The 22,974-nt window shown below is 35.9% G+C and overlaps 2 protein-coding genes across 2 annotated transcripts in view; one reads left to right on the forward strand and one right to left on the reverse strand.

Moving 5' to 3' along the window:
- LOC123716370 (oxysterol-binding protein-related protein 9) overlaps nt 1-13,150 on the forward strand; it is a 51,823-nt gene extending 38,673 nt beyond the window's left edge. The window contains exons 9-16 of the mRNA XM_045672082.1: nt 2,641-2,738; nt 3,617-3,723; nt 5,245-5,330; nt 5,826-6,006; nt 7,311-7,570; nt 8,040-8,262; nt 11,393-11,620; nt 11,874-13,150. Coding sequence (XP_045528038.1) covers nt 2,641-2,738; nt 3,617-3,723; nt 5,245-5,330; nt 5,826-6,006; nt 7,311-7,570; nt 8,040-8,262; nt 11,393-11,620; nt 11,874-11,993 — 1,303 coding nt within the window. The 3' untranslated portion in view covers nt 11,994-13,150. The remainder of the gene's footprint in view (nt 1-2,640; nt 2,739-3,616; nt 3,724-5,244; nt 5,331-5,825; nt 6,007-7,310; nt 7,571-8,039; nt 8,263-11,392; nt 11,621-11,873) is intronic.
- Nucleotides 13,151-14,745: 1,595 nt separating this feature from the next.
- LOC123716371 (L-dopachrome tautomerase yellow-f-like) lies at nt 14,746-22,086 on the reverse strand. Its single transcript, XM_045672083.1, has 8 exons — nt 21,752-22,086; nt 19,958-20,161; nt 19,096-19,217; nt 18,048-18,271; nt 17,402-17,513; nt 15,899-15,979; nt 15,207-15,317; nt 14,746-15,037 (listed from the first exon to the last, which is right to left on the reverse strand). The coding sequence occupies exons 1-8, from the start codon at nt 21,969-21,971 to the stop codon at nt 14,840-14,842; spliced, it is 1,272 nt and encodes a 423-aa protein (XP_045528039.1). The 5' UTR covers nt 21,972-22,086; the 3' UTR covers nt 14,746-14,839.
- Between the last annotated feature and the right edge of the window lie 888 nt (nt 22,087-22,974).

Below are 22,974 nucleotides of genomic sequence, written 5' to 3' on the forward strand. Positions count from 1 at the left end.
AAAACATTTGTTTAGTATTGAAAAGAAAACAATTTTTTTAACCGAATTAAAGCTATTTGTATTATTATAAACTTATAATTATTTTACATAATTTTATTTTTTTATGTATAAGTTTCAATGTGTAAAAGCTATGTTAACCAAAGACAATACTATTTGTTTATTATTTTTAATTTCGTAGACTGCTCTTTGTATTCTTTTCGCTTCCATCACAGTTTGCTCTCTTGGCAATAATTTTGAATAAGACAAATTCCCTCGTCACATTTAAACTCCTGTCTGACCTGGAAGTGAGCAGAGAAGTGGGCAGTGTGATTATGTTAATAGGTCGCTTACGCTCGTCACGCCGCTGTTGTTGTGTAAAAAAGCAAAGAGCTGAGTAAGAACACTCACTGGCGCTGATATTTGCAAAAGAAGTATTTAGGCCCGATAGCGACAGGAACTACTGGCTGAGTGTGTGTACGACCCAAGGCTGTACGTGTGTACGACCCAAGGCTGTACATTTTGCACACTCGGGCCTTGTTAGTTTTCTACGCGTGCCGATTTCCTAAATCGTCGGAGTTACACCCCGAAAGTATAGTAATTTAGACAGTATACACTCTTCGACTGTTGCATTCATTCGTTACATAATTTAATTTTCATTATTTCGCTTATAAACTGTTGTTGTACGCGAGACGTTAATATAGAGTAAAATTAAAATCCTCTGTTATTTATGCCCGATGTACTGTGTGAATGTGGTATTTGTCATAAGGTCTACTTAAGCAAGTGTTATTATTTAATTATATAGGTTATTTATTATGATTTTGTATAGAATAAAATGACAATAATGAGAATTAAGCCTCATTTATTTATTGAAATATGCATCTATATTTACAATACCCTTCATATTTTATACAAAAAAAAATATATATATATATATTTTTTTTTTTTTCATTTTTCTCCCAATCTTCCCAATCTTTGAGCTCGTAAGGCACAGTACAGTACAGCAAGATGTTGACGTCTCTTTCCTATACCTGGTGGCCCTTTCCACCGTATTAACTTTTTGTTTATGCGAGCTGTGTAGCCCTGCCATTACCACTTAAGGTTTTTTGCAATGGGATAGTGTATCAATAATTCCATTTGGACTAACATAAAATATTAAAGTTTCGTAATGCGTAAGCGTAGAAAATCATTTTCGCATACTGTAAAATGATTTTAATAACGACTGTTCCAGCTAAGGTAGAATCGCTGAACAGTGTAACGTTAATTAATGTTAAATAGACCGTGCGATAATAAAAATTGCTATTCAAGGTTGATCGCGAAACAAGTCAGTCCTTGTCTACTGAGTGCTTATGAAAATGGTTTTAAAATTGCAATACTACTACTCATAATGAAGAAGAATTTAACCCATTTTGTAAAGACTAGCATCACGAACATGATAAACCTTTCAATAATACAGCTTGTTTAAATTGATTTCTATGCTCAGCTATGCTATGATTTGTCTCGAAAATCAATTGTTCATATATTCATTGGAATTTGTAAATACACTGAAAAAAATGTTCTACATAATGGGATTCCAGCATTGTTAGTCATCCCACGCATCACTCATCTTTTGTTGACCTTTGGGTTTTGTTTTAAAATACTACATCTTGAGTTCCTACGGATATTTCAGAATATTCAGTTACGACTAGTATGGAAATTAATATGATTTCGCGCTTATGTACGAGTGTGTTGCAATTCAGATAATTTAATAGTGTTTGCCTATAAGTGCTTGTAATATTAAATCTTGTATTTTATTTTTCTTGAGTTTAAATTACCATTAATTAACGACAAAAATCTTTAATCGTATTACATATTAGTTTTTGTGAATACATTATATGCAGGTAGAAAATAATAATAATACAGTAAAACCCGCTTTAGACGATTTCTCAGGGACCCTAACAAAAACGCGTCTTAAGCGAGAAAGCGTATTATACGGGATATTGAAAATAATACGTACTACATATTATTATGTTCCAATTTTGGTATATATAGGTATTAAATTATACATTTATAAATTACATTAAAACGTAGTGTAATTAAATTATTTAAAATAATCATTTATTTGACGGAAAGATTTAAATTCATTAGCCATTTAAAAAAAACATAATTCAACTTTTGCATCGCGTCTTCGCTTTTATCCAAAGAAGCTACATAGTGTCTTGATCATTAACAGCTGATAATGCCTGGGCGTTTGACAAAACAGGAGTTGACCCATCTTCGCCTTTATCATTATCACTTAGGGCCTCGTTTTGTGATTGAATTTCGTACGGTGCTACATTGTCATCAATGGAAGAATATCCAGGAAAAGCCTGCACTATCTCGAGTTCTTCATGAGCGGGCGGGGAGGGTCTTTCTGGGGGCTCTCGTTAGAGCGCTCGGTTAGACCTCTCGGCTCGGGCTCGGGCGTATTAAACGGGATGACGAATCGTATTAAGCGTTAAGAAATGTATGGAATAAGTCAAGTTCCAGAAACTGGCGTAAAGTATTATGCGAGAAATCGTATTAAGTGTGATCGTCTTAAACGGTTTCTACTGTATTAGCATAACATCTACGACACATGGACCTGCAAACTATTCCTTACTATCAAAAGCTTTTCGTCGGATTTAATTAATTTAATTGTTTCAGTGCAAGTCGTACATGCGCGACGGAGGGTGCATCCGAGTCAGAGGCTTCGCCCTCTGTCGACCTTCCTAGGACCAGAGACGGCGAAATTGACTATGATGGTAATACCTTTTTATCATGATCTCTCCTTCAGTCGCGCTCTTCATTTCTGAAGGTCATCTTAGGCGCCGCACAACTTCCTGGAGTGCCTAAGTAATGGTGAGACCTGTAAGGGCCTTTATCGGTCCAGCGAATAGGGCCTAAGTTATTTTAAACTTTCTGGATCTCATGTATGTTATATGGCTCGTGTTTATAATTTTAATTTGATTTGGACAGTATTCCAATAACTAACATGCCTCTCAACGATATTTTAATTTATTTAATTAACATAGAATCAGGATTAGGCTATGACCAATTTGGGAGGTATACTGCGTAATATTTTTCTTAAAAAAAACAAAATATGCTTATTACTTAATCGCGATCGTGAAATATGATTCTTTGTAAAAATAAACGTAGAAATGACGCACGCGCATAACCAGAATGCACGTGACAGGAATTGCTTTTAATGTTTTCTAATGAATTGAGTAAGCGATAACATTGTTTATCTTCATGTTTAAAAACTTTAAATATTTAAAAATGCAGAGCTGACCGAAATTTGATCAATTTTTAAGAGGATTGAATGTGGACTTGATAGAAGCTGCACGCCGTGTGAATTTTTCGATGTGTCTTCGAAATTATTAGTGTTTTTAGTTTCAGTATAGGTCTGAGAAATATTTCATTAAAAGAAACTAAAGTTTTATGTTACTCTTTCACATAGAGGACTCTTTCGTCTCTTTCTGTCGTATCGTGTTCACGCTGTGATCAAAAGGGACAGATGAATACGCTTTTAAAACGGAGCAATTGGTCTGTGTTATGTTTTTTTTATTTTATTTATTGTGTATTTACTGTTGATTTAACACCAAATTTTTACCAGACTGTTGAAAGTTTTCTCTACTTTAAGCTCTTTACGAAGATGACTCGGACAGCGATCTGGGCTCCATGGAGAACCATGGCTCCGTGGTCACACATCTCCTCTCACAAGTCAAAATTGGCATGGATCTCACAAAGGTATACAAAATTTTATAGTTTCCGAAACAATTCGGCTTAGGGTCGAAATAAGAGCGTACCAATTCTGCCGGCAACGCACTCGCGAGTCCTCTGGCATTAAGTGTGTCCTTGGGCGGCATCACTCAACATCAGGTTAGCCTCCTGTCAGTTTGCATACTATACAAAATAAAATTCTTTGTCCTAGATTTTAAATATTCGAATCGAAATCAGTGAAACGTACAAATTAATCTAACATTAACGTATCACTATAATCTAACTTTAAAATTGTCCGCCTGTGTCTCAATCAATTAAATAATTTATAAAAATTATAAATTTTCTTTACTCACAGTGGTTGCCTGGAAGAGATCGCTCGTAAGCGATAAGGCCGCCAGTTGCCCTCCTTTTGATTTAATTATGTTAATTTTTATTTTTATTTTGTAGTGTAACGAAGTGTAAATAAATAAATAAATAAAGTAACCATTCTTCGACATTTGAAGGCCTTTTAGTTCTTCTATTTCAGACAAATCGATGTCTCTAACTTTATATATCCATTGAATGTTTTCAAAATACTTTTTATATTCGATAAAATTTGTTAAAACAAACATTATTGTTCTCGCGAATCCTGACATTGTTTGTTGTTTATTGTACAGTTGTTTTAAACAACAGTAACATAGAAACAGGCCACTCGTACAAAAATGTATTTTTTGAAACTTAACTATAAATAAATTGTAAATATAGTTTTTAATCTATTTCTTAACAATTACTCTTATTTTAGATTTTATTTTATTTAAACAAGACTTAATTCAAGGAGTCGTAAAAGTTACCTTTGACTACTTTTATTATTATTTTTTTCTACTAATTACAATATCTACTCCTGGGCCAATTGCAACCACAGCATGTAACACGCATCACACACTTAAAACTTAGCTTGTTATTAAACAAAAAATTCTTATCATTTTTTTTTATATTATGGTAATAGTTTTAACTTTAGCCCAGTTTTTTTGTCTTTGATTATTGTGATTTTGTGAGTATCTGTGTGTGTGTTAGTAATAAATGTTATATCTATGTCTATAGTAATTGCTAATTGCTTAGCTTCTTCTCTATCTTCCTTTAATTATCTACTGTAGTAGCATTACCTGTCCACGTCGTATCCCTAACGTTCGTACTGATATAAAATCATATAGTCCTACTACTGATATCAAACATATGTCTTAATAGCTTTGTTTTATACTTTTTGTCTAAGTAAATATATATACTCTCTTTTTTATTTTGTCATCTATTTATCTTCTTGCTTGCTATCTTCTTGCTTGCTATCTTCTTGCTTCCTATCTTCTTGCTTCCTATCTTCTCGCTTCCTATCTTCTCGCTTCCTATCTTCTTGCTTCCTATCTTCTTGCTTGCTATCTTCTTGCTTCCTATCTTCTTGCTTCCTATCTTCTTGCTTGCTAAGTTGCTCTCGTTTTCATTCAATAATTTTATATGTACTGTATTTCTCCATTACTGCAAATATATATAAATCAAACGTATTTCTGTAAATTTCAGGTTGTTCTTCCTACATTTATTCTGGAGAGGCGATCGCTACTCGAAATGTACGCGGACTCGTTCGCACATCCAGACCAATTCGTTAAGTAAGTACAACATACATACAGTATGTACCTGTACACTTGTTAGCCGCGCCTTGTTTATCCTTAAATCTTAACACCCTACGAGGGTAGCTTTTCGCATTTCTTATGTCTGGGATGTGATTCCTTGGCTCCATAAATTTAAGATAGATGTGTAAGAACTTTTTTTTCTCTGTTTGTTGTAATGTTTTCGTATAGTTTTTGTATCTCTTAAGGAGTTTAAAACTTGTATTGTGGTGAGGCTAAACCCCTTTTTGGTGTTTTCTACTGTTAGTTTATATATTATTGATTTAAAAAAAAAAATTTAAATTCTTGAATCTTTTGTGGACTGATTGTCACCTCAAATCAACGATTCCAACAGTGTAATAAATCATCAGAATGCACATTCAGTAACTTCCGATAGCGGTCCCAATTTTAATGTTTTTTTTTTTGTGTGCGATCCCGCAGCTCAACATTTAAGGGATGATAAAATAATAATAAAATTGATTATAATAATTTTAGGATAGTGGATATGCCGACACCCAGGGAACGCATGGTACAAGTGGTACGGTGGTACCTAAGCTCGTACCATGCGGGGCGAAAATCACAAGTCGCGAAGAAACCATACAATCCCATACTTGGAGAGGTGTTCAGGTGTCATTGGGATCTGGATGGGGTTGAGCCACCTAATAATGGAGACAAGGTAAACACATTTTAACCCAGAACCCCAGCTCCCTGCACCAGCAAATACCGTCTACGAGCAAATTTGACTACACAGTCAGTAACAACGCAATTGTGAGCTTTGTAATGTGAGTGTCAATGGGCAGCGGTATCACTTAACATCAGGTGAGCCTTCTGACTATTGCCACCTGTTAAAAAAACTGATATTATTTAATTTATTGGATACACGTGAAAGTTAAGCTTATCGCTATATTAGGTAATAATGGCTCTGTATATGTACACTAGCTGCCCCCGCAAACCTCGTTTCACCTTAGTATAGTACTTAGCCTACGTTTTTAGAACATACCAACATGGCACATTTTGCTATGCTACCCTATGATACTATGATATTGTTGAAAACGGAATGAAAACTTTTGAAGTTTTTCTGTGAATATTTCTCTATATAAACCTGAGTTCAAGTCATAATTATTTTATCCAAAAACAAAAAAATCCTCAGGGTGAACAACCGTTGGGAGCGTTCAAGTATTACGTCACGCAATTTTTTGGAGATTTGGTAACGTTTTCTGTATCCAATAGTAAAACGTTTCGTGACCACCCCCCCGTGACTCTTTATACCTAAAACTTGCCATTATGTGGTGTAAAGTACTGGAAAGTGGATAATAATATTAACAATAACGCCTAATTCAATCCCCGCCCCCGTTTTACAAGAGGACAAGCCCCCCCCCCCCCCTCCAATTCATTACGTAATACTTCAACGCTCTCTTATCACGGTCGAGGCGTTTCGGAGGAGTATGGGAACGAACATTGTAATACGAGAATGTTATATATTAGATTAACTAAGGTTATAATTTATAAGTCACGTCATGGCCGTACAATAAAGTTTCATTAGATGTCACATTGACAACACGAGGATATAAATCTTTGTTTTGTAATTTATTTTATTATTAATGGACATGGTGTAATGGTTGCAGCGACACAAACAGTGTGTAAAACGAAAGCCTTGGTGATTAAAAGAGCGGTTTTTCCCAGTTCTTGCTTGATTTGAGAACTGGCAGTAAATGTAAAATTAGAACCATTTTATATTTATTTATTTTTTGACGTTCACAAGTCTACATTATATGAATAAATGAATTTGAATCTGACATTGAGCTGTCAGGTGTCAGCGATGACGGGCCGAATTGTAACAAAATGACAACTGACACTAGTGCGCTGTTTTATTCAGAGTGTTTTTTACATGTGTTGACGCGCTACCGACTGTTGATCCTTATGATTGTTTGTGTCAAGGTGGACGGAGAAATTATAGGTAAATCGTACAAAAATTTTCAGATAGAAGTAGGCGACGGCCCTGTTCCGTGGTGTTCGCCGGAACAATTATCCTTCGTAGCCGAACAAGTCTCCCATCATCCGCCTATATCAGCCTTTTATGCGGAACACGTCAGCAAACGCATCCAATTCGAGGCCTGGGTTTGGACGAAGAGCAAGTTTCTGGGTCTCTCCATCGGTGTTCATAATATCGGCAAAGGATTGGTTACGCTCCTGGATTTGGGAGAAGAGTATACCCTAACATTTCCCAATGGTTATGGCAGGTTAGTAAATGTATATGTCGCTGTAAAGTAGTTAAATCAGAGAGTTAATTGAATCTCTAGACAGTTATTGTTGATATTCAAAAAAAGTTCCTTCAGACAAGTGAGTGAACGATACGTTTAACGAGTTTCCTAAACGTTCCTAGGCAACAAGACTAACATAGGATTATTGATTGGGGAGGGGGGGGGGAGAGAGGAAATGCCTTTTCGCATTAAAGTATGTATGAACTTGTAATAAAATCTCTTTAGCTATGCTATTTGTAGCTGGCTGGGTGATGGAAAACATCGTGAGGAACAAGGCAAGACGGTGCCTTAGACCCAAAAAGTCGGTGTGCGTCAGGCACAGGAGGCTGATCACCTACTTGCCGAAACAGATACAGAGATCTGAGGCCCACACTTAAAATTATTTTTATTTTACTTATATAACTAGAAATCATAAAAATAACAGAGTTTTCCTTATTATGTTTTTCAGGTCAATATTAACGATCCCCTGGATAGAACTAGGCGGTTCTGTAGTAATAGAATGCGTGCAAACTGGTCATAAGGCGAACGTGGAGTTTCTTACAAAACCCTTTTATGGAGGCAAGAAACATAGAGTCACGTGTGAAGTGTTCGCTGGAACTGAGAAGAAACCGTATTATACTGCACAAGGGGAATGGAATTCAAGGATGGATGGACGGTGGACTGATTCTGGGGTGAGATTTTAATTTAACTTTGTCAGGTATTCGGTCTTAAACTTGGTCCTGGGAATCTTCACAGTCCAGGCTTAGTTCAAGCATTACGTCACGCAATTTTTGACCGCTTTGAGCGCTATATGCACTGGAAAAAAAAACTTGTTACGATAGCCATTTTTTAAAAGAATTACTTAATATCGTGGTGACAATAACAAACACAACAGAAAAGTAATTAGCGTAATCGGTCCAGTTGTTCACGCGTGATGTCTTGACCAAGGGAAATGGGGTTTCATTAATATATATATATGTCGCAGATTCAACGCGATTAATAATTGCAAAATTGGTGTTACTACCGTCGTCCGACATTATAACACAGTCAGTGCGCACGTCCGGCGCAGGCGACGTTCGAAACTCAAGTGACTAAACAAATCACTTACTGCCACGAAACAGTCGCGCCACTGACATTTGGTTGATCACACAGACTAGGCATTGTCAATTGTCAACGTTGACAGTCTACCTTACCATACCACTACTAACTTCAGAGTGGCGGGAATTTTAAAATATTCATTCTCCGACATATATATAGATTTTGACATATATAATTTTTGTAATCGTAACAAATATTACATAAATTTATAATTGTGCCTATTTTATGTAGCCCATATTACAATGTAAACTTAATAAATTCGTTATTGTTTAATTTAATTGAAGTAGGAGAGCCTGATATATACTAAAACACTCACTCAACAACTCTTTGTGGATAGTAGTTTTCACTAAATAAATAAAAAATCAGCATAATAAACAATGATTTTACGAGAGGATAGGGGATAGCATCAAATTATTAACAATAAACAATTCAATATTAAACTAATATATATTAGGTCCTTACATATGAAATTGGCGTTTTGTATGGGAGGAACAAAAAGTCGAATATTTTTAAATATAATATATTTAAATAATCAAAGTATGAACCATTGTTTTCTATGCACTTTTGCCATCTCTTAGGCTCAGGCATCTTCATTGATCCCTTTACTAAAAAAACAGTCGGACGGGAATCAATAAAATCTGTGAAGTCGATTTGGACTGCCCCATCAGAGTTAAATTTTTTCAATTGCAAGAAGTTGTCCAAATTTCGAAAAAAATGGTAATCTGTTGGAGCAAGGTCCGGAGAGTACGGAGGATGTCTTAGACATTCCAATTGAAGCTCTTCTAATTTGGTAGCCGTCTGTTGTGCAGTGTGTGGTCTAGCGTTGTCGTGAAGTAGCAGTGGCGTGGAGCGATTGACCAGCCTAGGTTATTTAGCCGCTAGCTTTTCCATCATGGTTTGCAATTGCTGACAATAGACATCAGCCGTAATAGTCTGGCCAGATTTGAGAAAACTGCAATGAACAATACCGGCACTAATTTTCGCTTGGGGCAGGTTTTGGCTGGCTGGCCAGGATCCAATCATTGCGCTGAGCGCTTCCGATTATCGTAAAGAATCCATTTTTCATCACAGGTAATGATTCGGTTTAAAATACCTTCATTATTGTGCCGGTTCAGTAATGTAACGCAGCAGTCGACGCGCGTTTGCCGGTTTGCTTCAGTCAATTCGTGAGGTTTCAAGCTTTTTAATCTTCCCAATTTGCTTCAAGTGAATTAAAACAGTTTTATCACTAACACCGCAGCCTGCAGCTAACTCGGACGTAGTTTGCGATGGATCCGCTTCCACAATAGCCTTCAATACTTGATTATCAACTTGGGTCTCAGGCCGTCCACGGGGCTTGTTCTACAGGTCGAAATTTCCAGAATGAAAACGTTGGAACCAAAAACGAACTGTGTTTTCTTTTGCAACATGACCGCCATACACATCATTCACCCTTCGAGTCGTTTCCACAGCACTATTGCCACGGCGGAACTCGTACTCGTAAATAATGCGATACTTTGAGTTTTCCATTTTGTAAAATGAGTGACGCAAACAGAAAAATACAGAAGAAAAAAACAAATGAATGACGGTCATCGAAGCACAAATACCTGAGTAAATAGCTGTACAAATTTGAATTTGGAATTCCTTACCAAAGAGGAGAACATCGTGATTAAAGTGGCCAGTACGAAATACGCCAATTTCATATGTAAGGACCTAATATTAGTTAGATAGTTGCCTGCGACATATATATTGTTACGAGCTAGGGGATCGGATAGAATATGCCGTAGATTTCTTCAAGGGCTTATTCTTAAATAAATCAATGAGGAATTTATAACCACAAATTACTCGCAGAAGTACACTAATTTCACACAAAAAATACAGGCTACATACAGCATACAGTAAATATAATTACTTTAATTACGCACATTTCACACACACACTTTATCCCTTGTCTTCACTTTGTTCGCACTTTCGCTTCGGTGTTTATTTGTTGTTGCGTTTCGGCTCGCTTATATATATATATCCCTGGGAATAATCTTGAACAATATTCGAGAACTCTCTAGGCGGGATTGCTACGTACGTACGGCGTTCTAGAGTGCTCAGTCTAGCTACGAGAAGGTTCCGATATTCCGTGTATCGCGTATCATTGTCCATCCTTGTCCCACACCTAGAAAATTCGGTCTAGAATATTCCTTTATCTAAGGGGTATACTAGGCCTGAAAACGCCTAAATTTCCTGAAAACTTTACTCGACTATGCATGTTCTGAAACAGCCTGAATGTGTCATTCTCCTGAAAACTAGGTAACCATAAGCAAATGTGATTGATCGTCTCCTGAAACGGTCAGAAATCACATTTCAGCCTGCTGGAAAGTTCTCTAACTAGTGGAAAAATCTAGAAACATTGCAGTCAACCCGTTTTCTTAACAATATGAAATTGCAACAACAATGTCTAAAATTTTAGTCGCTGTTTTTGTAGAGCAGGGGGGCAAACGGGCAGAATGCTCACTTCTTGTTAAGTGAAACCCGCCGCCCATGAACACTCCATGTGAGACGGCATTGCCGGCTTTTTAACAATTGGTACGCTCTTATGTAAAGTCTAATTGGTTCGGAAATACTTCACGGGGCCGCTGGTCCAACACAGTGCTGGTGCGCGGCAGAAAATGCCTTTTTTTTTTAGGTTAGGTTAATTTGAGGTTGAGGCAGACCGTTAATATAAATATTAATAAGCAGTCATTGTGCCAACAGCGTAACGAAGTTGTGTTCGACGTGTCGACGATGAAGACGTGTCGCAAACGAGTCGCACCGATCAGTCGCCAGTCGCCGCAGGAGTCGCGTCGCGTTTGGAGGTACGTCACGGCCGCCTTGAGAGCCGCGGATACGGACGCCGCGACTGCAGCTAAAAGGCTGTTGGAGCAGACGCAGAGAGATGCCGCTAAGAAGCGCGCTGACAGTGACGAGGCCTGGGTCACACAGGTAAGTCGCAATTGTTCGTAGTGTATTTTTAACCGACTTCAAAAAAGCGGGTTATATGTCACCGAACCGGTGCTTTCATGTATGTATTTCCCAAATTTTTGGATACTGATAGTCTTATCAAAATTATACGTTCGTTTAAAAACGGTATACGCTTATAAGCAGTCCTATTGAAATCGTTTTTTTTAGTTTTTGCGATATGTATGACTTATTTTTCCCTCATTGACGGGGTTTTTAAAATTTTATACCATTTCAGTTGTTCAGCCCAAAATCGGACGAAGGCTGGGAATACAATATGCCTTTAAAGAAACGTATCGAAGGGAAATCATCTCCACAACTCAGTCCCACGCAACGAGACAACTCTGATACAAGATAATATGGACTCTAAAACTATAGAATAAGGTAGATATTCCTACTGTCGAATTGATTAGAATAGTGACGCTAATAACTTCATTGATAGGTCAATGACCTTAATATTTTTTAATTATTTAATAGCGAAACGAAATATTTAAAATATAAAACCATGAGTTGTATGGAGACTATATTGTCATAGATTTTTCTAGAGATTTTTTGTGTACAATAAGTGATTTCGTAGTTTGTATAGGCCCGGTTTTAATATGAAAATGACAGTTGTAAAACGAGTCGTAGTTTAGAAAATATGTTAGTTATACTATTTATTTATATGCCCGGTTTCGATATTATACTGTTGAGTTAGCATTTTGTATCTGGACCCGGTTTTAATATGAAAATAACAGAATCATACATTTATTGTGGAACAAAAATTGTTTCTTTAGAAAAATCTAGAAGTTCAAGCAAACTATATTTTTAGTAACTGGTCACACTTTTGGGTACTTGATCAATTTAAAAGCTTACCTATTAAATGTAGAAAATGCTAATTAATTGCCCTATCAATGAAGTTTGCGATAGTTAATTTTTGACGCACGTTAAGCGCTTAGTTGCATTAGGAAATCCGAGTTAGCTTATGACATTAATAATGTCATTATTGTCAAATATATTTACGAGAAATGTCATATGTAAAATTTATCTCTTGAAATAGGGAAAAAAGTTAGAACTGACAGTTTAAATATCAAAGTCGACTTTAATCGAATTTAATTTGACAACCGCATTTGAACGTTTTATGAATTCCCGTTATTATTTTATTCCCTTGTGTTAAAGTGTGTATACACAAAAATGTCAGAATCTTTTTCGTTCTAAGTTTGTCCAGTACTTGAATTGTTTTTGAGAGAAGATTTTATCGACGTTAATGGTAAATCCATTGTGATATGTATTTTAAAGTTTTATTGATTCCAATATGGAATTAGACAATTATAAGCCATGAATATTGTATGAAATTCGAATACATTAACGCACACTTCGATCCAGCAATTACTCCTTTATTATGGACAGGAATACTTTCTGAGGCGAAAGCTTCGTTTGTTCTTCGTCGTTTTCTTATGACGCAAATAAAAAATGATTACCTACTCAATATCATGCAATATATGTACATCAAGAAAGATTCGCTGTAAATCAATCGATATTAATAAAATTCTCTTAATCTTAAAATGGCCTATCTGTAAATAGAACCGCTATGCAATCGTTAACATCGAATCATAAATATACTAAATTCGTTTATTTAAAGTTTAATTCGTTAAGAGAATCAATCAATATTTACATTATTGAGGACAAACTACTACTTCTGAAGCGTACCTGCATCAGAATTTCCATCCATTATGCTCTTAGTTTGAAGGCAAGAGGGAACCGATGCCGGGTTCCTCATGCGTCCCAAACCCAAAAATCGATGTGTAGTTCAGACAAGGCTGATCACCTGAAGATAAAATAATAATCGGTAAAGCAATCTGAGGCCATAAACCATTTATGATGTAACGCCACTTTTATAATCGCGTGAAATTTAAATAGGTCATCCTCCCATAGCCTCGGTACTTTAGATTTCACTTTGATTGTTTCTATGGTCTATGGCTGAAGCTGTTTTTACTGTCAACTGTCACCTTGACATCGAGCAATTCATATTCGAAAATAATATCAGTACGATATACTACTTCGATCCTTATTCCTGTACCTTGCTAAAATATTAATAAGATTTTTTTTCATATATGTTACGTATATCATTCCATATTCCAATTCGTAACTCAAACCACGCCTAGGGCGCTGTCAAATATGTCAAACAAACAGAAACTGTTTGACAGCTCTTTTGTAGCTGGGTTTAAGTTTGACGGTCTAGAATATGGATTTGGAGTAAGTGATAAGTAGTTTTTATATCGTTCTCTTGTACTTAATTGTTGTTGGTCGTAGTCAAGAAAATTGAGCGGGCTTTCTGTTCCCACCAGTTACGGTTTTTTCTAGCGCCACTGTTTCAGGGGCGATGTCTATCACTTGATCAGTCCATCTGTTCTCTATGTTCTCATCGCTTTAGTTTCGATGTAATCTTCAGTCATGTAAATATTGATAACGCACGGCTTATGACTTTAATAAAGAACTTTTGGTTTACGATGTGTATTCTGGAAAGTTCCATTTTCAACAAATACAATATATGTATATGAAATGACTTTTTTTACTATAAAAGTTTAATATTGCTTTATAGCGAGATTGATAAAAATGTATTCTCTTAAATACGATGTAATAAGATTTTGCATTAATGTATCAAACTTGCCATAAAGCCTCTTTTAATAATGTATACCAATTAATCAATTTAAAAAAAACAAATTGTGTCGTTATTGTATTATTATTTTACGATTTTATTTTATGCGCTTTACGCATCACATTCACACTATAAATTTATAATCTTAAAATATTTTCTTAACACAGAAATCTATGAAAAATATGCACTTACAGTTTTTACAATTCCATCTTTCTCGTACTAATTTCACACGAAACCGATACGATTTTTGTTCCTAGGACCCAGACATTTGGGACCTTATAAAATAGCACTTGTATCAAACCAAATTAAATCGCACTATCGTATCGGAGTCGTTTGAATATTTTGATTCGCAAAGTGACCTACCCTCTAGTGAAAAAGACTGAAACATACGTGCTGCGGACGCATTCGGAAGATTCACATGGACCTGTATAGCTAAGGCTACCATGTTGTACATTAAAATAAAATACAATTTAATTATTTATATTTGTTTTATTTTTGTGGTTTAAAAAACCTATAAAATTGCGAAATATAATGATACAGTAAATGAATTTAAATTTCGAATCAAATTAACATTTCGATTTTGGTCTTTTAATCAAGCTGAAAGCTCTATCCATGGTAGTCATCTTTTCGCAAGCAGTGCCCTGTATTAGCTTGGATGTCGGGGCAGAGAGAACCCTAAAGTTAACCTCATTATTGTCCATAGAGTCGTAGAGGAAACGAGATTGTCTATTGCTAAGTATCCAAAGAGTACCTTCTTGGTCTACCTGTAAAATTGTATTGCAATTTTGCTATTATAAAAGGCTGGTCTGAAACGATTACATTTATCGAAGAGCTGTGTAGATATACAGTAATTATGTATAAAACTTTCTAATCAAATCAATTTATAAACTAGCGGGATACATTATTATAATAAATAAAATGTGGACATAAAACCTTTAAGTCGTTTGGAAACTCCAACACAGTACAGTCGCTCAGAATAAGTGGCACGTTGTCTTCGGTAAGTGGTTTCTCTGTGTTCCAACAACTTATACCATTTCTGTTCAACTGTAAAAAAAAACACCCTAATATTTATCAAAAATATATTTTATAGATTTTTTTTAATTGTCATCATAATTTATTTAAATCAACATTTATAGTGTCTAAAGATAAATAGGAAATTACTAACTGACCCGGCAAACTTCGTTTTGCCATGTATATTATTCATATGAAAAAAAAATCTAGTTCAATAAAAATAACTATCTACTATAATAAAAAATAGGGATTGGTCGTAAAGGGGGTATGTATTTTTGTATGTTCAAATTATCACTTAGGGGTTTGAAATATATATAGTAGCGTTTCGGATGAGTATGGGAACAAACATTGTGACACAAGAATTTTATATATAAAGAGATAAATGAGGATTTTTTAGATCCAAAAGTCGATAACTACATGTACCAGCAACTAATTTTTGTTTTTTTATTTTGATATATGGTTAGAGCTTTACAATTCGATGAGTTCTATTGTTTCCAACTGTAGTACTGTTGTACCTTTGTTTATAGGGTTAAAGAGAGAGAGAATAATCTTAAGTAGTTAATCTAGATGGTGGGAAATACTTATTTATTTGCCTTCAGATATCTGGTTCTCACCTGAGCGTAAAATATTACATTATTCAGAGGGTCAAAATCAGTCGCTGTTGCCTGCGAAAGGGGACCTCTATCTCCTACAACCTAAATGAAGAAACAAGAACAATAAAATCACCTAATTTATTTAAATTAGTTTTACTATTTATGAAATCTTAGCCATCCAAAATTGTTGTATGTTAAATTTATTCTTGACGTAAGGGAGTCGCGACCGTGTATCTGACCCTAAAGGCTACCACTGACGATACGTCAATTAATCCGAATGGAGTAGTCGTCGTCCAAAATCGTCCCATAAATTTTAAAAAAATATTCCATTTGGATGGACGTCAGGCAGCTCTGGATTTCCAAACGGATTGAAATCCATGCGTCCAGGCCAAATGGATGTCATCCGCGGCCATCCGTCAATGTCAGAAAAGTGCGCCACGCCATATGGAAGCAGTCCGAATTGTCCGTGAATGGGCGAAATGGCGTCCATTTTTTTGAGGTTATTGTTTCAGTTTATGTTTTGATGTCGATGGTGGTGCATGTGCTGTGTATTTGTCAAGCGTTATAATTTTTTTATTTTATTATGTCTTTGTGCGCGCGTGACTTTGTGTTGGAAGTAATAGAAAAATATAAATCATATCCATGTTTATGGCATGTAAAACATCCTGATTATCACAACAGAGAAAAGAGAAATGCAGCGATGAATGCTTTGTTGGAATTGTTTTTGGTTTTTTTTTAGTCTTTTTAATAAAATACACACAACTGCTGCCACCAGTAAAGTATTGTTATCCATAGTATTATTTATTTACATTCCGTACGATTGCAAAGTTCGAAGTGACGCCATGCATCCAAATGGAAGTATTGTGAATGGTACCGTATCTCGATAAATTTCCATTTGGAGTGCATCCAAAAGAAAGTCTACTAAATGGACGTATCGTCAGTGGTAGCTTTAAGGCATTTGCTTATTGCTTGGTGGGATGCTGACAAGGCTACGCTGTTAGCGTCCTGCCTCGGGTGATTACTGGTGGCGCCGTGGGGTTTTAGTGGGTATGGAGGAAAGACAGTCGTGTTCCGTGATGCGTAAAGCATTTCCCAAAAAAATGCACTTGCTATGTGCTCTGTGACCATTGTGGCCTATTATTAACAAATAAAGTTTCCTTTTTTTAATGGTGAAGGAAAACAAGCCTACCTTCACATATTTAATATAAAAAAATTGAATTGTTCACTTTAAGGAACTTAAATTATAGGAAGAAATCACAAAAAAAATTGTTAGCGAAACTAAGTCAATTTTAATAACATATAATGTAAAGCTTAAAATCAAATTCTATATAATTTTAATAAATTTTGGAATAACAGCCTTAATAATCATATTATCCCCTTGTGAGACAAATGTCTACAGCGGGTGTCAGATAGAGAAGGCTGATCACCTGCTTGTCTATTAGAAAAAACAAATAATCGCGACACAGGTTCACAAGTGAAGCCCAGACTTAAAAGGTTGTAGCGCTAATATACTGAAATTCTTACTTCTGCTGCACTGAATATGTATTCTTTTGGAACGTATTTGTCTTTCAAAAACTTGGTGGATATTCTAAATTGTTTAGTACTCGATGTCGGGTGGAAATATAAGTCCCGATGCCTAGAATAATAAAATATTGTTCATGCTGGTGCTTGAGGCAAAATCTGTTTGCAGCAGACGTGACCCACTATCGCCAAACGACTTTGTATTGAAATAATCACGTGACAAAGCGTAGGCTAACGTCATTCTCATTCAAATGTCTTTGACGATAGTGGGTCACGCCTGTCGAAGACATTATTTCAAGACTCTTGAACGATTAACGTTGCACTTTCTCCTAGACATAATTCCGGGCTGAAACATGTCAAGTCCTTGAATTCTGTGCAGATGAACTTCATCGTATTGCACAACTGAGAGATTTTTAAGGCATTTTTTTAACCATTAACAAAACAGAAACGAGCGTACCAATATTACATATTACAAAAAAAATACTTATTCACTTATTAGGAACCCAAAAGCCTAACAACCTTTTTTTTAATTAATCTTCCCCAAACCAAATATGTCAAGCTCTGAATAGCGTTTATTTTGTTTTCGCGAAGAATTTGAATTTATAGTTCCAAATATTTATCGGTTTATTTATGTATGATTATTACCTACCCAGATTTCTTCGAAGGCGATAGCACTGCTGAAGACACACCATCATTCCAAAAGAACTCGATTCCCCCCACTCGATACACGTTTGAGAGTGGGTCAAAGTGAAAAAATGGACATTCCACTCGCCACGCGTCCTCTTTACTTAAACTGAAGATCAATAGAGCATTTGAACCCATATCGGGGATATACGCGAAAGCGTCGCAGTTTTTGCCTACTACTTCTACCTCCTGAAATTTAATTTATAATAATAAAAATAATAAGACAAAACAACAACGAAAAATTCGAATCAATTATCAGAATTCTACAACTAAATTTTCTTTAGATACTTAATTCTTGAATTAAATATAACATAACAGTAAAGTAAGATATACAACGAATCTATATTCTTTTAAACTCATTGTGTATTTGCGAATTTAATATTAACAAACGGTATCGAGTACTTTTTAGCAATCATCGCCAGCAAGACTACTTCTTGATTGAGCCAGCTCGAGGCCATTTCGGATTCAAATTAGGTAATCTTACAGGTTCTTTAAGAAGTTTTATAAATATACAAACGTACAAAAATAGTGAAATATAATCAGTTCATATATTTATATCTCAGAACAACAAACTGACAAATATGACACACAGTAATTAGTTTCGGTGTAATATTTAATGAACCAATAGCCAAGATGCATCCTATGTTTATCCGGACTCGTATTACAGTAATACGAAATTTCCGGCCTACCTCCAGCCTTGTTACGGTGAGAACAAATCTTGCAGTGCCTTTTTGTACCTTTTAGCATAATGTCTGCCGTTTAGTCGGATTTCATCGGAATGTGACGTAGACTTGGTCTCATTGCTGGATATTACACTCACAATTGTTCAACAAGTGTTCTTAGAAATCGTTAATGGCTATGGCTTTTCTAATTAACACAAAAGGTATGAATTGACCAAGAAAATTTGCATGCCCAAAAAAAAGCATCGTTCACACTTGGTACAAGTGTGATGCTTCAATTAGGCCGCTCCACTATCGTGGACTAATATGAACAAAAACGTTAAACGTACACACCACACTAGTCAATACCGACGAATCCCTTAGCTCCTCGTCTTTAAACTCGTAACGATGCAGCAGTTGATCGGTGTTCAAGTCAAAAATTAAAAGTGCTGGAGGAGCAATCTGCTTTACTCCACCTAAAATTAAAAAGAAACAAATAATAATTACCTCGATTGGATTTAGTAGAATCCATGTCAGCAATGTTTTAATTTGTTACTTCTATTCTAATACTATTGATACCCAACAATACTTACCTAGTTTTAAAATATAAATGTGGAAGTAAGAAATGTGGCTTTCTTACAAAATAATTGAGAGATTTCCTATTAATAACAATAAGTTATCCAATTTCGAAACCATATTGACCTGACTGTATTCAACGAAGAGTGGTTCGAATCGTCGTCGACCCCTTCCGAGCGGTTTGATCCCTTGGCGATGCCTAGAGATATGGATCTCTCTCAATATTCTACCGCCTTTACCACGGAGAAAGTTCAGAGGTTGTTCGGATTGATATCTGCAGCTGAGTTTGATCATCGGATGTCGAGGCAGAATACGAAATTCCATTTGATTCACCTCGACCTCCGTCTGTCCACCACTGAGTGTTATTAAGGTCAGTTTTGCCAACTATCACCACTATGAGGAACCTGCTACTTTCTAAAATATTTCTGAACCAATTCGACATAGGGTCCTTCAAAAAATGCGCGTACCATTCCTTAAAAGGACGGCAAGGCACTCGCGAGCCATGTGGTATTGAGTTTCTATGGGCGCCGGTATCACTTAACATCAGGTCTCTCAGGTAACAACGGTATCTCCAGCCCGTTTGCCTCCTGTTCTATTAAAAAATATATCTAGACACTACACACTATACGTCAAAACATACTCGACATATCTGCAACTCCATTGTCAACAACCCATAGTCTATCACATTTATCCACTTGAACTCGGAAGGCAGACACAACTGTTTTGTTGGAAGCCACACAGCATGCCTTGTTTGATACGAAGGCATCCTCCCAGCTCGGGTAAGGATTTAGGGTCTGGGTTTGGTTGCCGTTTATATTTATATAATTTAACGACGCTGGTACTCCTAAAATGATTGTATATTTACAATAGGTATCACAAATTTCGATCTTAATCAAATCTACGTCTTAATGACAAATATGATATGAACTATTTTAATATAAAACTTGCTTTTAATATCAAATATATTTATATTTTTAAGCATTATCCTTTATAATAAAATCTCCCTATCTATGGATATATGGTCTAATGTATAGTCAAACTATCCAAATATAAACTCACAAAACACATATAAATTCCGCTAGCCGAATTTTATTTCGATTCTGCAGCCTTACTACGTATTATAAATGTTTTATACGACTTGTGTTTGATTAGTTGTAACACTAAGAGTACTTTTCTTCAAAAACTTCCTTTAAACATGCACCATGTACCTACCACGGAATAATTGTAATCTAGTTACCCTGAGATATCGCAAAAGAGCAGAATAGCAGACGACCAAAGTAGAGGACGTTATAAAGAAAATGCAATTAAAATGGCGCTGGACCGGGCACATGACAATAGATAGCAGGTTGCAATGGACAAAAATTATTACAGAATAGCAGACGACATGGAAAAATGAAAAAAGGAAGACAGAGCAAGAGATGCATGGGCAGACGATATAAAGAGAATAAGTTGCAGAACTTGGATAAGAAGACCTAACATTAGAAAAGGATGAAAGCAGCTGGTCACAGAGCACGCTGATGACCAAAACCGGCACATCTTATGTATTAGATTAAGTTATGTAAAACAGATGTTCTTATATTATACTGGGTGTCAGCAATAAATGCTTAATAATAATGTACCACGCAATAACCGTCATCTAGTTACCCACAACACAGGTCACACCTTATTTATGTCATGAATAACGTATTTATTTATTATTTTATATACGAGATGTAGAAATAAAGTATGTTTTTATTATTATTATTATGTATATAAACACACAAGCAGCTTAATAAGCCGATGCGCGCGTATTTGGAGATTTGGAGAAACTATCCAACCCATTTTTAAGAGTTCAAAGAGGGTGCACAAATTACACTTTCCGGAAGCCTATTCCAGTCGGCCACTACTCGGGTTGGAAGAAAGTTCTTTAGGAAATTTGTGTTATATTGAGTGGTCTTTAGTTTTAAAGAACTACCCCTCAAATGTGTATTTTCACTATGAAGAGCTCCTCAATTCCTGGAACATTATAGTGGCCAGTGAGGATTTTATAGGTTTCAATGAGATTTCCTCTTAATCGCCTACTTCCTAAATCAGTAAGGTCGAGTGCTTTCAGACGCTCATTAGAAGATTTGTTCCTAAGTGACCTGATCATTTTCGTGGCTTTTCTTTGAACCCTTTCAAGCAAACGAATATCCTTTATGAAATTAGGATCCCAAATGCTGTAGGCATACTCTAATAGTTGTCTAATGTAACATTTATATATATTTAGGAGAGTTCTAGGAGAAAGGCATTTGAATGATTTTCTCATTAAATAGAGTATAGAATTAGCCCTTTTTACAACATTCATTCTCATTTTAAGTCACAACCGATAGTAACACCCAAGTCTTGTTAAGTTTTTTTAAGTTTGCGTACAAGTTACAAGCCACCGTTACTGCTTCAAAGTCTACAGCCTTACCTTTTTTCCATCTTGGAATAGTTATAAAAAGTTTGTTTTTCCATCGCGCTATGCCCGCTGGCATATTATTTTCGGATACATAAGCGCCTGTAGATATAGCTGCGTTGCGGGCGGATTCATCCCATGAAAAATCTACAACTTTCCATTGAAATGATGGAGGCAACAAACATCTAACAACTTGAAAGCATATACACAAAGCCAATAAAACTACGACTCTCATGTCTGAACTAATCTATAACAAAAGTTTGTGTTTTATTATTCAAAAATGTACTATAATTTCCTTATATGTTTATTTCATGTTTTGCTTAGTTTTGCTATTTTTGAAATTCGAGTCTTTTCTTGGTTGATTAATGTCTATTGACAAACAGTCAATATGACGTAACTTTACCACAGCAGAATATATAAAAGAAAAATCATAATGTGTTATTGAATAGCTTTATCAGAAATTTATACATTATTTTATTTAAATATTCACGCCTCTTACACGAGGGTGTAGGCAGAGACCGCGGGTCTCCACTTGCTACAGTCCTGTCATACTTCTCTCGCTACATCCACTTCATCGCATTCACTACGCATGCTCATCGGTCAGAAGTTGTAAGTTGTCCCTCCTCTAGTAGTAGTAGTAGGTATACAAGGCCTAGTCAACCCGAGTTCACCGTCCACGGTTGCCTGGCACACCCTATCTTACTTCTCATTCATCCGCATGGCCGAACCACGTAAGCATTACCTTTAGTATCATTGTCATTACGTCCTCTATTAACCTACGCATCCAATCATGCTTACACACACATACTCCTTACCGCTCTCATTGCCTCGGCATTTATTCTTTTTTCATTATGTCTTTGCTGCACCCAACATTCACTCCCGTACATGAATTCCTTGGGACCTCGGAGCCTCGGAGGGTTGGTATTCATTTGAGCCTTATTTGATATTTCATGACTAGACATAAAGGAATGCAACGCCCCATTTACGTCATACTTTCATACGATGTAAATATACATCCTGTACCTGACACCACTTTATTGCACTTTTTATCCATCTATATAATATTAGATACAGTCCTATTTGCACCCTTTGTTTATCCTATATTCACTTTCCTCTTATCGCTAAACATAAACTTAGAAAGATAAACTTTATTATACACAATATACAGGATATTTAGGTAAAGTAAAGTGCAATGGCCCCCACTAGGATTCTCTGTATTGTGAGCAGCCAGACTCTTC

This window comes from Pieris brassicae, chromosome 11, assembly GCF_905147105.1.
Source record: "Pieris brassicae chromosome 11, ilPieBrab1.1, whole genome shotgun sequence".
NCBI lineage: Eukaryota > Metazoa > Arthropoda > Insecta > Lepidoptera > Pieridae > Pieris > Pieris brassicae.

Bases quoted from the DNA above. Each gene is read 5' to 3' on its own strand.
- LOC123716371 (XM_045672083.1), bottom strand. From the start codon at position 21,971: ATGAGAGTCGTAGTTTTATTGGCTTTGTGTATATGCTTTCAAGTTGTT. The intron at 20,162-21,751 runs GTAAGGCTGTAG...CAATCATTTTAG, and splicing joins TATTCCAAGATGGAAAAAAG to GAGTACCAGCGTCGTTAAAT. The intron at 19,218-19,957 runs GTATGTTTTGAC...TTTTAATTTTAG, and splicing joins TGGAGTTGCAGATATGTCGA to GTGGAGTAAAGCAGATTGCT.